This window comes from Paroedura picta, chromosome 16, assembly GCF_049243985.1.
Source record: "Paroedura picta isolate Pp20150507F chromosome 16, Ppicta_v3.0, whole genome shotgun sequence".
In the NCBI taxonomy this organism is placed as follows: domain Eukaryota; kingdom Metazoa; phylum Chordata; class Lepidosauria; order Squamata; family Gekkonidae; genus Paroedura; species Paroedura picta.
Window position 1 is genome coordinate 4,667,665 of NC_135384.1, and position 13,474 is coordinate 4,681,138.

Consider the following 13,474-nt stretch of genomic DNA (forward strand, 5'->3'; position numbering starts at 1 on the left):
CCCAGATTATAGATTCAGGTGGGTACCCATGTTGGTCTGAAACAACAGAACAAAGATTGAGTCCAGTGGCATGTTTAAGTGTTCACGCACACAAAGGCTGAATTCGGACTTTGTTCTGTTGCTTCACACCTGCACGGCTATCCACCTGAATCTAAGGTTGGTAGTTATCCAGTAGAAGATTACACCAATCTTGTTTTACGTGAGATGAGATATACGATGCAGGAGTAGCTCAGATTAAAATATAATCAATAGAAGGTTTGCAGTGATCAAAGTTTCTTGTCCCAATTCCCCTGCCCCTTTGAATTTTTTTGAAAAAAATACCATGGTGGGGAAAAAGCAAAACTTGGTCCAAATCCATTATTGAGTGACATATGTGGAATTCCAGAAATTCCAAGGATCAAAGGTCCCTAAACAGAAGTTTTAAAATGGGAGGCTGGCGCTGCCCTCTAGTTCCCATCATTATTTAAGTTGCTTTGAGCCAAGAGGAAAAGTTGGGTGTAAATGTTTTCATAAATTAATTCTTTAAAAAATGATGAAAACTCATTCCATAGGTTTGACTGCATGTAACACGTTTCTTGGTCCTTCGGAGTCCATGGCCTCAGCAGTTTATAACTCTGGTTATGACGGGGCTGTGAATTTCCTACCAACAGCCTTGAAGTTTTGGCTAAGGACAGACTAAAAATTGTTCAGCTAACTCCCTCCCTCCCTGTTGCCTCCAGTACTGGTATTCAGAGTTGTGCTTCAACGTAATATGAAGATTCACTCGAGCCGTCCTGGCCAATATCGATGGCGCCACCCTCTATGGATTTCCCTTGTCCTCCTTTGAATCATGTATAATGAGCTGAAGTTACGAATACATTTCCTTGTTCCTAATGCTCTGTAGCAACCCCAGGATTCCCTGGAGGGAGGATCACCTGGGGATACTGCCTATTTCACCATAACTGGAGGAGCTAACCTGCCTCCAAAGAGGCAATACAGTGGCTTCCATTGGTATTGCTTTCCAGGGACCCTTTCCCAAGGATCACCAAATATTTATTGGTAGCATTCCTCTTCGTTCATCCCACATAGCCACTCTGACTCCCAACTCTTTGGCCACCACATCATCAAGGAAAAACAACATGTCTTCACGAGATTTGACCCCAAACTTACGATGAAGCTTTTTCTGGATGGAGCAGCGTTTTAAAAACAAATAAGGTAGAAGGGTGGATTTGAATGGGTTTCATGTTCGGTAAACAGATGTGAGCGTCCATCGAGCAAATGACAATAGAACATTATAAAGGTATGGCTGTTGGAAGAGGGAGTGGAAGGGAAGGCTTTTGAGAGCCAGCTTGGTGTGGTGGCTAAGACCAGTGGCCTCTAATCTGGAGGACTGGGCTTGAATCCATACTCCTCCTCCTTCATATGCAGCAAACCCCCTCTGCTTCTAGCTTGCCTTGCTGGGGTTGCAATAAATTGGGAGAGATGATGACACGTAGGTCAGTAATAATGAAGTCAAAGTCCCATTTTGCTGCCTTTTCATAAGAATTCGGCACACTCCAGAGTCCTGAGGAGTTGTTGAGAGGGCAGAAATGTGTCCGTGTACAAATCTAGCAGTGTTTGGAAAAATAACAATGAGTCAGGTTGAAGGCCCTGTTACCACGTTGCCATAGAATCATGTCATCCCAGAACTAATGGAGTTGGGAGAATTCAATGGGGTCCCGACATTTAATTTTTTGAGAATATTTATTTTCTTTACATTATTATTTTCAAATTTTCTTTTATTACGGTGCTTCCTTCTGCATAAAGATTGTTGATTTTAAAACAACCCTGTTCACTTTTATTTCCTGTGTTCTCCCTTCCAACTATTTACACTCAAGAGCGTTGAATTAAGAAACTGATAACGAAGTTATTGTTTAATTATACTCAATAAATAAATAAATATAGGTGCATCTTTTCCTGTGGAGGCATTTTTCTCCATGTGGCCGTTTTTTTTTATGTGAGCAATTTTCCATGCAGATTTGTGACAGTTATTTTCTGCGCACAATTTTCATGTGTGTTTTTTCCCCATGAACCCACATGAAGCTTCCATCTTCGGAGTCAGCCCACTGGTCTATCTAGGTGTGTTTTCTATTCTGGTTGGCAGGAGCTCTCCCTGGTTTTGGGAAAGAGTATTTCCATATCCTTCCTATCTGTTCATTTCTTAACGGGAGAAGTCAAGGACTGAAGCTTAGACTCTCAGCATGCAAACCAATGCTTAAACACAGATTGACAGCCCCTTATGTTTCATCTCATGGAAGTCTCTGGTTCAAACCCTGGCCCAGCTCCTGAGGGGAATGTAGGTTAGAGGAGATTCTTCATTTCACTGGGATCTCACTAGCTTTAGGGGGAACAAATTTAGAGTCCGGTGTCGCCTTTAACACCAAGAAAGTTTTGTTCAAGGGAAGAGCTTTCATGTGCACGCACGCTTCCTCAGATACAATGCCATGGAATGCAAGTAATCAGTTCATATAGGCAAAGGTTAAAAATGAGTAATGAAAATGGTTAACGAATTCCAGAGATAAATAAGAAAAAAAAACAGCAATTTGGATTGTTTTGTACTTGTGATTGAATTGCGGGGGAAACATTTTGTGTACAATAAAGAAATCCATTAAGAGAATAATGGGCAAATATACAATAATGAAAGCTCATACTTTGAATAAAACGTTGTCTGTCTTAAAGTTGCCCCTGGCTCTAAATTTGTTCTGCTACTTCAGACCAACACGGTTTCCCACTTGAATAGCGTATTTTACCTGGTTCTTTTGAAGAAATCTGGGCTATTCTATGAAGTCCTTTAAATACTCGAATCAAACCATTGTGTGAATTTTCGAATGTATTGAAGCAACGAAAAGGAAAGAAAGTTGGTGGGGTCTAAAAGCAATTCTGTTGTTTGATTCCAGATGGATTCGGCCAACGGGACTGGAGTGAAGGAATTCATTTTGCTGGGGTTTGAGGTTGGGCAGCAGATCCGGTCTCTGCTGCTCATCTTCTTCACCATTCTCTATGTGCTCACTTTAGTCGAGAACATCACCATCATCACCCTGGTGTTTCGAGACACCCACCTGGCCCGCCTTCCCATGTACATCTTGCTGAGCAACTTCTCCTGGATAGAGATGTGTTACGTGAGCGCGACAGTCCCCCGGATGCTCTTTGACTTGACATCCCTTCGAGGGATCATCTCCTTCCGTAACTGCTTTCTCCAGTTCTACATCTTCTTTGCTCTCGGCAGTACCGAATGCTTCTACCTCTCGGCAATGGCCTTGGATCGGTACTTGGCCATCTGCCACCCCCTGCGCTACCCACAAATTATGTCCCCAAGCTCCTGCTACGGCCTGGTGGGCTCTTGTTGGGTCATCGGCTTCCTGTGGTATCTCGTCCCTGCCGTTTTGATCTCCAGGTTGTCCTTCTGCAGTTCCAATGTCATCAACCACTTTTTGTGTGACGCCGGGCCCATTCTCTCCCTGGCCTGCCCTCCGCTAGGAGTTGCTCCCATCATCAGCCAATTTTGCCTGAATGCTCTGATTATCGGCAATATGTTCTTTGTCATGCTCTCCTACAGCACTGTGGTCAACACGCTCATGAAAACGTCCAGCCAAGGCAGTCGGATGAAGGCCTTCTCGACCATATCGTTCCACTTGCTGGTGGTGTTCCTTTTCTACGGCTCAGTGGCAGGGATGTACTTAATTCCGGGCGGCGAAAACCAGTCGGCCATAACGAAGGCCGTGACGCTCTTCTACACTGCTGTGACACCCTTTCTCAACCCCATGATTTACTGCCTGAGGAACGATCAGGTGAAAGCAGCACTGGTTAGGCTCCTGAAGGGAAAGGGGTCAGTGTAAACCGGCCTTTCTCAACAAGGGTTTCTTGATGGCCCAGGAAGGGTTTCCTGAATTGGTCGGAGTTCATTCATGTTTAATAGTTTCTAAAATTTGTTAAACATTTATTATTATTATTTATTAAATTTATTACTCGCCTCTCCCCGAAGGCTTGTGGCGAGTTACAGTGTTAAAAAAAAAACCAATACCCAATAAAGCACAATACAAAGATGTGGTGGTCAAAACAGTAACTAAATACCACCCCACCCCAAAACCATACTGGAGGGTAGGGAGAAAGAGGGTGCTGTTGGCATTTGCTATCACTACTCCGATCTCATAAGGGGGATCCCTGATTTCCCTTGCTTATCAGGTGATATGACCATATATGGTCATGTCAACCTGGCCCCCCCATGGCCAATGATGGGCCTGGAAGGGGTACAAAGGGGAGGGGCCTGGGTGGGCGTGTCCACAGCTTTGCTTCCCAACCACATTCTACACCAGGGGTGGTCAAACTGTGGCCCTCCAGATGTCCATGGACTACAATTCCCATGAGACCCTACCAGCAGTTGCTGGCAGGGGCTCATGGGAATTGTAGTCCATGGACATCTGGAGGGCCACAGTTTGACTACCCCTGCTCCACACAATTGCACCACTTCTGGGGTTTCTCGAAGCCTGAAGGGGTTTCTCAAAGGTAAAAAAGTTGAGAAAGTCTGGGGTATAAACAAAGGTGAAGGATAGCAAAAACGGGGAGGAAATGCCACCTTCTGGGAAATTAGGGCATAGCTATGGTCTCTCTCTCTCTCTCTCTTTCCTCTGAGTTCTTACGGCCTGTGTGAAGTATGTGCCATCAAGTTTCAGCCAGCTTCCAGAAACGCCAACAGGAGTCTGTCATTGGGCAGATGTGGCTTGCAGATGGCCTTCCTCTGCCAAGCCTTCCCTGGTGGTCTCCCATCCAAGTATCGACCCTGCTTAGCTTCTAGGATCTATCACGATCAGGTTAGATTAGTCTTTCTCAACTTTTTTTTTTACCACTGAGAAGCCCCCAAAACATTATTTCCTCATTACCTCCTTTCCCCTTCTCAGAAGTGGGTATAGGACCAGAGGGTCCCTGCTCTCCAAATCAACCCCCTTCCCCACCTAAGGTGCTCTCACGTCCCAAATTGAGGGGGAGCCCGGGAGTTGCTCTGTCGCAGAGAATTCCACCAGACGTAAACCACAAAGAGAAGAAAGCTGCCTGGGCATCATTAACATTGTTTTCGTTATAACTTTCCTGGCTCGCTTTCTGTATCTCGCCCCAGAGGAGCCAATTAAGAAGTTGAGTTCTCTCGCTGCGACAGTTGCTGAATTTGGGGAATTCACTTTTCTACTAGGTCAAGAGAGGTCACAGAAAGGCAACCCCGGTTGATCCTTAGGGTGAGGCAGAATTTGTATCTCTTCAGTGGTCTGCTAGCAAGGTGATCCTGGGCTGGTGCTTGGCTCGATAGGACTCCTTAAGGCCTGAGGGGAGGGGGGGGGCTTGAAATGCTACCAATGAGGTAAATGTCTGCAGCAATCTTCCCCCAGCTGGAGGAACGGTGGTGGAAGAAGATAACCTCTTGCAGTTTTCTTCCGTGTTCAGCTGATTAAAAGTTCTGTACAAACTGGCAATTCTAGGAACTAGCAAAAAGTGGAGGGGAGGCTAGCTGACACAGTGGGAGGGGGTACAAATTAGTAGGATAATGAGTAGGGATGAAGGGAAGGGGGGCAAGGTTTTCCAAGCAAGTGCCCTGTGTATCTTGGGACTGCATGGCCGGCCTGGTCTCTACTCATAATGCTAACAGCACTTTCTTCCCTTCCCATGTGGATAAGTAACACAGAAACAGTTTAAGCCCAGTTTAGCCGGAAGATACCCTTGATTTCAAAACGTGTCTGTAGGGCTTCCTATGCCCTGAGTGGCCAGCCTGAGTTTGTCAGATTTCGGAGGCTAAGGGGGGTGGGAGACGTATGAAGAAAGTTTGGGGGAGCTTGGCCTGTTTAGCCTGGAGAGAACAGAGAGGGGATCTGATAGCCATCTTCAAGTATTTAAAACGGTGCCATATGGAGGATGGACAGACCAGAACCCATGGGATGAAATTAATACAAGAAATTCCATCTAAACATCCAGAAGAAGTTCCTGACAGAACGGTTTCTCAGTGGAACAGGCTTCCTTGGGAGGGGGTGGGTTCTCCATCTTTGGAGATTTTTAAGCAGAGGCTGGGTAGCCCTCTGACGGAGAGGCTGATTCTGTGAAGGCTCAAGGGAGTGACAGGTGACAGGGGATGAGCGATTGGGATGTGAGTGTCCTGCATGGTGCAGGGGGTTGGACTAGATAACTCAGGAGGTCTCTTCGAACTCTATGATTCTATGATTCTACTACCAGCTTTCAGCTACTTCTAAAGGCAACACGGTGTCCTTCTTTTGTTTCTAGAATCTAGGCAAAAAACACCCCACGAAGGGCAAAGAACAGGTATTTATTGCTGGGGAGACCAGTCTGAAAAAAACGTATTAAAAAACCTTACAAAAGGAAATTCAAACTCTGCCAAATAAATACAGGTTGTCTCCTATACATATATACACATACACTTTCATTCGTGTGCACAGATACATAAGGCCTTGAGCAATCAGGATTTACAGCAGACTGCGAGTTCAAGGATCTTTTAAGTGCCCAAGTTCAACTGGAACCGGAGTGAGCAACTGGCCTCCGACAGTGAAAAGAGAGAAAAAAAAAAAAACAATGCCTTGAAAGGGGGCGAAGTTTAAGAGCTAGTGTTCCCTGGGGCTCACTGGTCCCTGACATGTATTTTACCTAATCGAAACCAGCACCAGCCTCCGTGCTCCAGGAAGGGGAGACATGAACGGCTTCCTTTCTTGGCCAGTGGTTTCCCCTTCCAGAAAGTCTGACGAAGGAAATCACGCTGGATGGGGACGACAGTTGGTTTTTGTTATTGTTTGAAAAGGATGAGTTGAACCAGCACCTGCCACAGCAGACTTTTTGGCCTCAGCTATGCCCCCTGGGGATTGGACCACGGATCCTCAAAGTTGTGCCAAGTGTGATTTTGAAAGAACAGGGTGGAGAGGAGGGGGGGGGAGCGAATTAGAGATCTCCCCCTCTGCTTTGCTGGCTCACTCAGCCTAATTGTGTTCAAAACGGTGCAGAAGGGGAATGGTTTAAGAGGCACCGAGTAAAGCTATTTACCGGCCTGAGCGCAAACTCAAGCCGTGCTTCCCTTATTGCCGTCTCTTCCCTTCAGCTCCAAAATGCCCATGCAGGAGACACAACCGGCCTGGTCTTCCTAGGCCCCAGTTCTGCTAGGTCTGCTGAGAGCCCTCCACAATACAGATCAGAGGGCCAAGATGTGCAGGACAGGCAGGGAGGGGAGGGGCTCTTTCAGCCCCCCTCTTCATTCGCTCTGTGCCTGGTAAGCCACCGTGGCAGCCGCCTGGCTCTGTGATCCCTGTGCCTTGCCGTTCACCACCAGCAGCAGCGGGGTCTCCACGCGGAGGCTCGAGAAAGTGAAACTCTGGAAAGGAAAAAGAAGTGGGGAGAGACTGAATTTTTTGCCCAATCAAATTAGGATCCGCTCCCCTGTGAACCGCAGCCATTACTGCACAACAAGAAAGGGACTTCTGTGTTTTCTTGACAACTGAAAGAACCTCAGAGGGTGTCTGTTGTGGGGAGAGGAAAGGGAAGGCGAATGGAAGCCACCTTGAGACTCTTTCGGGTAGAGAAAAGCGGCAGATAAGAACCAACTCTTGTTCTTCTTCAGTAATCTCAGGGCTCTCTCAGCCTCACCTTCCTCACAGGGTGTGTGTTGTGGGGAGAGGAAAGGGAAGGCGAATGGAAGCCGCTTTGAGACTCCTTCAGGTAGAAGAAAGCGGCAGATAAGCACCAACTCTTCTTCTTCTTCTGTTCTGACCATGTAAATACCAACTCTTCTTCTTCTTAAGAATGGATTGTTTCCGATACTTGAGGAATCCAATTTGTCCTGTCGCAACTACATGACTTCGGGATTTGTGATTATAGGAGGCTCCTTGTTCACGCGATGTGCTACGGCATGGAAAGGCAGGGGGGGAAGGAGAGCGCAGCCTGGACTCACCTTGCCCTGATGCTGGATGTGGTGGTGCCGAAGGTGAGGCTCAGGAATAGCCACCGAGTCCCCGATCAGAACCCCCCAGCTTTGGGCCATGTTGTAAACGGTCACAGCGATACAGGAGCCCTCGGCAGAGTCAGTCAAGCCGAAAGTGCTGCGGAGAAGCAGAGACAAAAGGACCAAGAAGCGTTGGTATAAAAACCAACTCCTCTTCTTTTGGTCTCCTTCTTGCCCGCAGAGCTTGGAAGAGCAGCCAAAGGGCTCTTGGCTCTTCAGCTGTGGCTAGCAGCCTCGAGAGGCCTACAATGGCTAGCTGAAGGAAGGAAGTCCTGTTCAGAATGTATCTGCTTTTGTATGATTGTTGCGGGCATTTAAGCTGTTTCATTTGGTGTGGAAATTTCTTTAAGCCAGTGTGGGTCCCTTGGGAGTAAAGCAGCGCAGAAATGCCCAAGCAATAACATTTCAGCGAGTAAGAATGGATACAGGATGTCAAAAGTTAAGAATTTTTTACTATTATTATTTTAAGATCAACACCCTAGTAAGGAGGACAAAAGGGGCAAAGTCAAAAGCTAAGCACCCGGGGAGGAAACGGAGAGACCGAGACACGTGGGACGGATACTCACAACGGCACCTTCTCCTCCGTGGTCAGGCTGAACAGAACTTTCCCCAGCACCACGGTGCCGGTGTTAACGCCAACCCTCAGGGTATTCAGGGGCCGCTGCTCCAGCTCCACCTTCTGGCCCGAGGGGCCCTGGTAACGGCCTTCTCCGCAGGGGCCTAGCTGTGAGGGACGCAGGCTTCCCAGCATGCTTTGCAGCTTCTTCCCTTTTACCTTTCCCTGAAAGGGAGTGAGCGGCAGGCTTCGTCACTGTGGCCGAGGGGGACGGGGTCTTGCATGTGTGAGGCCGCGGAAAGGCCAGGCATCCAGCCACGTCGCTGCAATACCTTGTTTTCAAGGAGGCCGGTGAGCCTCTCCAGGAAATCCACCAGCTGCTGTTCCCGTTGACGTGGTTCTGGCCAAGCTGGGTCGAGGGCTCCAGCCCGCGCAAAGCCCTCCAGAGCTGCCGCGTAGTTTTCTTCGTACTTGTAGAGCTACCCAAAAAGGAACACAGCACAGGGTGACCTGTGACAGGTTATGGGAGAGGTGGGAAAGTCCCAAATGGATCTTTAAAAAAAAAAAGTTTTGCGATATTTTTACACAGAGATGGAAGAAACCACAAAGGGCCATCCTGTCCAGGCACAGGAAAGAGGCAACAGCTATCGCCAGATTCTGAGGGCAAAGTGGATAAGAGGGAAGGAATTTGTTTCTCTGGTCAACAGCCCATCTATCTGAAGGCTTTGGCCTCTTTTGATTTGAGGATCACCTGTCCATCAACCCATTAGGAGGTTAAACCAGCATAGTGCAGTGGGGCTAGGATTTGGGAAACCCTATTTGGGAACCCTATTTTGGGAAACCAGAATTCCTGTTCTGCTAGGGAAGCTTGCTGATTAACTCCATCCCATACTCCCAGCCTAACCTACCTCGTGAGGAGAAAACACAGGTGAGGAGAACGACAGAAGCCGCCTTGATCCCCACTGGGGTGAATGGCAAGGAGCAGGTAAATAAAGAAATCAGTCATACATTACAGAGCACGGTGCCCCTTCCCCCATCGGCTCACCGTGGCTCGATTCAGGTGCAGGTCGGGGTTACACGAGGCGGTGGGGTCCACTTTCTCCTGCGGGAAGAAGGCCAAGAGAAAGGTGTGAATCAGGCTTCTTCGGAGCATGGCAGGTCCCAGCACCTCCACTGGGGCTTACCCATCTCAGGAAAATGGGCAGGTCAACAGGGGTTTTGTGCAGAAAAGAGCCTTCCCCACACCCAAACAGAACCCCCTTCTCCTCTGCAGGAGTGGCTCTTTTCATCTCAGCATTCCAGCAATGCAGAGACCCAAGCAGGCCCTCCTCCCCAGGCCACAGCCTCTTCCAGAGCCCATCCCAGCACCTACTGCTTGAGCATAGGCACTCAGGGCCTGCTGGGAGATCTTGGGATTCTGTCCTGAGTTGAAGAACAAGGAGAGGTAGGCGTTGCCCAGGACGTCTGCAGAAAGACGGAGAACGGATTGACTGAGAATGCTGCCATCTCCTTACTCCCCGGAGCCCCTCTCACACTCTGGGGGTGAGTGAAGAGAGCACGCCAGACTCACACCAGGATCGGCCGTCACGCACATCCATCTGCACAGCCAACTTGGCCTGCCGCACGCTGTCCATGACGTGGCGGGCGTGCTCATCGGTGGAGCTCGTGCGCAGCTGACGGAGCACCATGGAGAGATTCTGCAGGGACACTTTGTTTTTGCACTGCAGGGAAGGGAAAGGATGGAATCAGGTTTGGCTGAGGTCAGGATCCTCTGTGATGAGATCCGTGCGCTGAGCAAAATCTTACCGAGACCACAAGCACTCCCCAAAAAGTAGTTGTAGGAGGGATGCCCTTTCAGTGACGTGCAGGGACATCTGTCTGGTCTCATCCCAACCAAAATTACCTTTAGCAAAATCTAGAAGACCCTCCAGAGAGTCGTTCAAACCAAAAAAGTCCCATCTTTCTTCCCAGAGGGAGGAACTGTGCAGACTTACGTGGCTCAGGGCTCCAGAGAAGCAGGTATGGGCAGCAGAAATGTCACCCTTCTTCCAGTAAACTTCTCCTAACTGATTCCAGGCCTCGACCAGTTCTGGGTCCAACTTGACCGCCTTGGAGAGCAGCTCTTCAGCCTGGGCGTTGTAATCTGGGGACACGTTCAGGGCTTTCCCCTTCAGCATCAGCGTGTGGGCTTGTCCCTGCGGCAGGCCTGCAAGAGGAAAAGAGGACGAGAAGCTTGAACTCAATCAACTCTGCCTATCAGAGCACCCCAGCTTTCTTTAAAGCCATTGTAATTCACACACGCCGTCCTTGTCCCTTACAACAGGGTTAGTCAACCTGTGGTCCTCCAGGTGTCCATGGACTACAATTCCCATGAGTGTTTGCTGGCAGGGGCTCCTGGGAATTGTAGCCCATGGACATCTGGAGGACCACAGGTTGACTACCCCTGCCCTACAACACACTGAGGCATTTCCCTTACATGGGCACACATGTTTAGATTACACAGCTAATGGTATTTAGCAGCCGACCTAAAGTGGCAGAAAATCCTCAGAACTGGGAATTGTGTACGAACTGGAATTGAGTCGTACGACAGTTGTCGCGAACTCCAAAGCTTCATTTGTTTAATACGGGAATTACCTTCTATGGCTTCCACTGCCTTCAGAGTCTTCTCCAGCTCCTCCTGTACATCCCCCTGCTTTTTCCCAGCATCCTCTACACCGTGGCTCTCGAAGTAATGGTCTCGGAAATGGTACAGCCGGTCCACCAGCTCCTATTGGAAAGTTCCCCAAACGAGGTGTGTAACTATAAGAGAATTCCAGGCGCTAATATCTGGTCCAGCCCTGGCCTTGAGGGTCCATTCTCATCCGACCTTAGAAGCTAAGAAGTTTCAGCCTTGACGAACCTTGGATTGGAGACCACCGATGAAATCCAGAGCTGCTGTGAGGAGGCAGGCACTGGCAAATTGACTCTTGCCTTGGAAGCCCTACAGCAGGGGTGGCCAAACTGTGGCTTTCCAGATGTCTGCAGACTACAATTACCATGAGCCAATGCCAGCAGCAGGGGCTCATGATAATTGCAGTCCATGGACATCTGGAGAGCCACGGTTTGGCCACCCTGGCCCTACAGGGTTGTTGTGAACTGGCTACAATTGGCAGCGATTCCCACCATCAATGTTGTCTAATTATCTTTTGTGACTTCAAGTATAGCTCTCTAACTTGAGGCTGTAACTGCTTACTGCATTTCACCGTCCCCTAGATTTTGTGTTTTGCCTATCTAACAACAGCTGGGAATATCTCACACTAAACAAGATGATTGCTTTTCCATTGCATCTTGCTCTGAACTATCTCTCTCTCTGGAACACCCTCCCCTTCCTGTGAGGCATATAAACCAGCCTGTCAGATGTACACTTGACAGACCCAATGAAGTGAGCTCTAATGCACAAAAGCTTAGGCCAGAATAAACTTTGTTGGTGCCCAAAGTGCCACAGGACTCCGGTGTGACTTATGAGAAGATAATGCCAAGCACATCTTGCCAGTACATGGGTCACTGGCACGGAAAGTTAAAATGCTTCATTCTTTTGGGAAAAGGATGCCAGCCCGGGTTTTAAACTCTAGGGTCAGATCACTACTCTGTCTGTATAGTGAGTCTCAATATTTAAGTCGTAATTTTTTTTTAATGAACTGAGAAGGTACCCTTTGCAAACGATGGTCCGCGTTTGCAACAGCGCGGGGATACCTTCGCCAGCCCCCACCCCAAAATGCCCCAGCCCCTCTGTCCCTTCACTGTTTCCACCCACCCTTCCTCCGTTGCCCGGGCTAATGTGATCCCACAAAGCAATAAGCATGGAGCAACGGGAAGAGCTGGCCAAGGCAGCAGCCGGGACGGGTTGCATGCATGCATGCATGCTGCAACCCGCTCCTCCCCGCGGTTGCAACGTTCTTCTGTCTGCAGCCGCAGAGGCAAAACAAGCCCGCCCGGTCGCCGTTTCTCCCTGCGGGTACCTGTAGGCTTTGTCGAGCCTGCAGGTTATCTTCTTCTTCCTCCGCCATGATTCTTCCCCACCACCCTCCTCCTCTTCCTGAGCTCCCCGTCCCGGCAACCACAGAGACCCAAAGCGCCTGCGAGGACATCTAAAGGCCAGGAGGACACACGACACGGCCGTCTCCGCAGGTGAGATTAAGGATTTGGGCTACCTGGAGACTTCGGGGGTGGGGCTGGGGTGCAGAGAGGGACCTCATGCCACGGTGCAGTTGGGGCCAAACTTTGGTGCTCCAGAGGTCTGTGGACTACAGTTACTACAATTACCATGAGGCCCTGCAAGTGACATGCTGGCAGGGGCTCATGGTAATTGTAGTCCATGGACCTCTGGAGAGCCACAGGTTGGCCATTCCTGTGGCTTCCCTCCAGAGCAGACATTTTCTCTTGTTGTGCATGTGGATCTGCCAAGGATCCAAGCAGATGTGTTATTGACCAATGGGCTGCTAGATCCTGTCCCCTGGATCCAATCTTTTTAAACCTGTAATTGGAAGAATGCCATCTCTCCAAATAAACCCAAATTCTCTTATCTCCAGAGGCAAGCCCCTGCCAGTCCTTCAGGCAGACAGAGTTCTACAAGTTTCTTCAGCTATAGCATTTATTTAGTTGACATTTTTATTAACTGAGGACTCCACAAAATCCTCAAAATGTTTTCTGTCCTTATTTCAATGGAGTATGTTGGTTGATTTGAAATATTGGTCGCTTTGCGAGCCAATCTACCTGGAAAATGGGACAGAAATATAACAGATGAAGTAGGAAATGACTTAATTGGAAGAGTGGACAAAATACAGGCCAGTGGCAAGAAGAAGAATACCCAAGGAAATGTACGCACAAAAATCAAAGCCAACATATGGGCTAACTGAAACATTTTTCCTCCACACACCTGTACC

At 48.7% G+C, this 13,474-nt stretch overlaps 2 protein-coding genes across 2 annotated transcripts; one reads left to right on the forward strand and one right to left on the reverse strand.

Moving 5' to 3' along the window:
- The first annotated feature begins 2,900 nt into the window (after positions 1-2,900).
- On the forward strand, positions 2,901-3,854 carry LOC143826375 (olfactory receptor 11G2-like). The gene has a single exon (XM_077315154.1). It carries the CDS (start codon positions 2,916-2,918, stop codon positions 3,852-3,854), a length of 939 nt encoding a protein of 312 aa, XP_077171269.1. The 5' UTR covers positions 2,901-2,915.
- A 2,434-nt stretch (positions 3,855-6,288) lies between these two features.
- Positions 6,289-12,666, reverse strand: TTC5 (tetratricopeptide repeat domain 5). Its single transcript, XM_077314222.1, has 10 exons — positions 12,551-12,666; positions 11,187-11,319; positions 10,547-10,758; positions 10,123-10,273; positions 9,925-10,016; positions 9,598-9,654; positions 8,885-9,031; positions 8,563-8,777; positions 7,946-8,093; positions 6,289-7,369 (listed from the first exon to the last, which is right to left on the reverse strand). Exons 1-10 carry the CDS (start codon positions 12,596-12,598, stop codon positions 7,250-7,252), a joined length of 1,323 nt encoding a protein of 440 aa, XP_077170337.1. The 5' UTR covers positions 12,599-12,666; the 3' UTR covers positions 6,289-7,249.
- Between the last annotated feature and the right edge of the window lie 808 nt (positions 12,667-13,474).

Bases quoted from the DNA above. Each gene is read 5' to 3' on its own strand.
- LOC143826375 (XM_077315154.1), top strand. From the start codon at position 2,916: ATGGATTCGGCCAACGGGACTGGAGTGAAGGAATTCATTTTGCTGGGG.
- TTC5 (XM_077314222.1), bottom strand. From the start codon at position 12,598: ATGGCGGAGGAAGAAGAAGATAACCTGCAGGCTCGACAAAGCCTACAG. The intron at 10,017-10,122 runs GTGAGTCTGGCG...GTCTTTCTGCAG, and splicing joins GCGTGACGGCCGATCCTGGT to ACGTCCTGGGCAACGCCTAC. The intron at 8,778-8,884 runs GTATTGCAGCGA...ACTCCCTTTCAG, and splicing joins CCGGCCTCCTTGAAAACAAG to GGAAAGGTAAAAGGGAAGAA.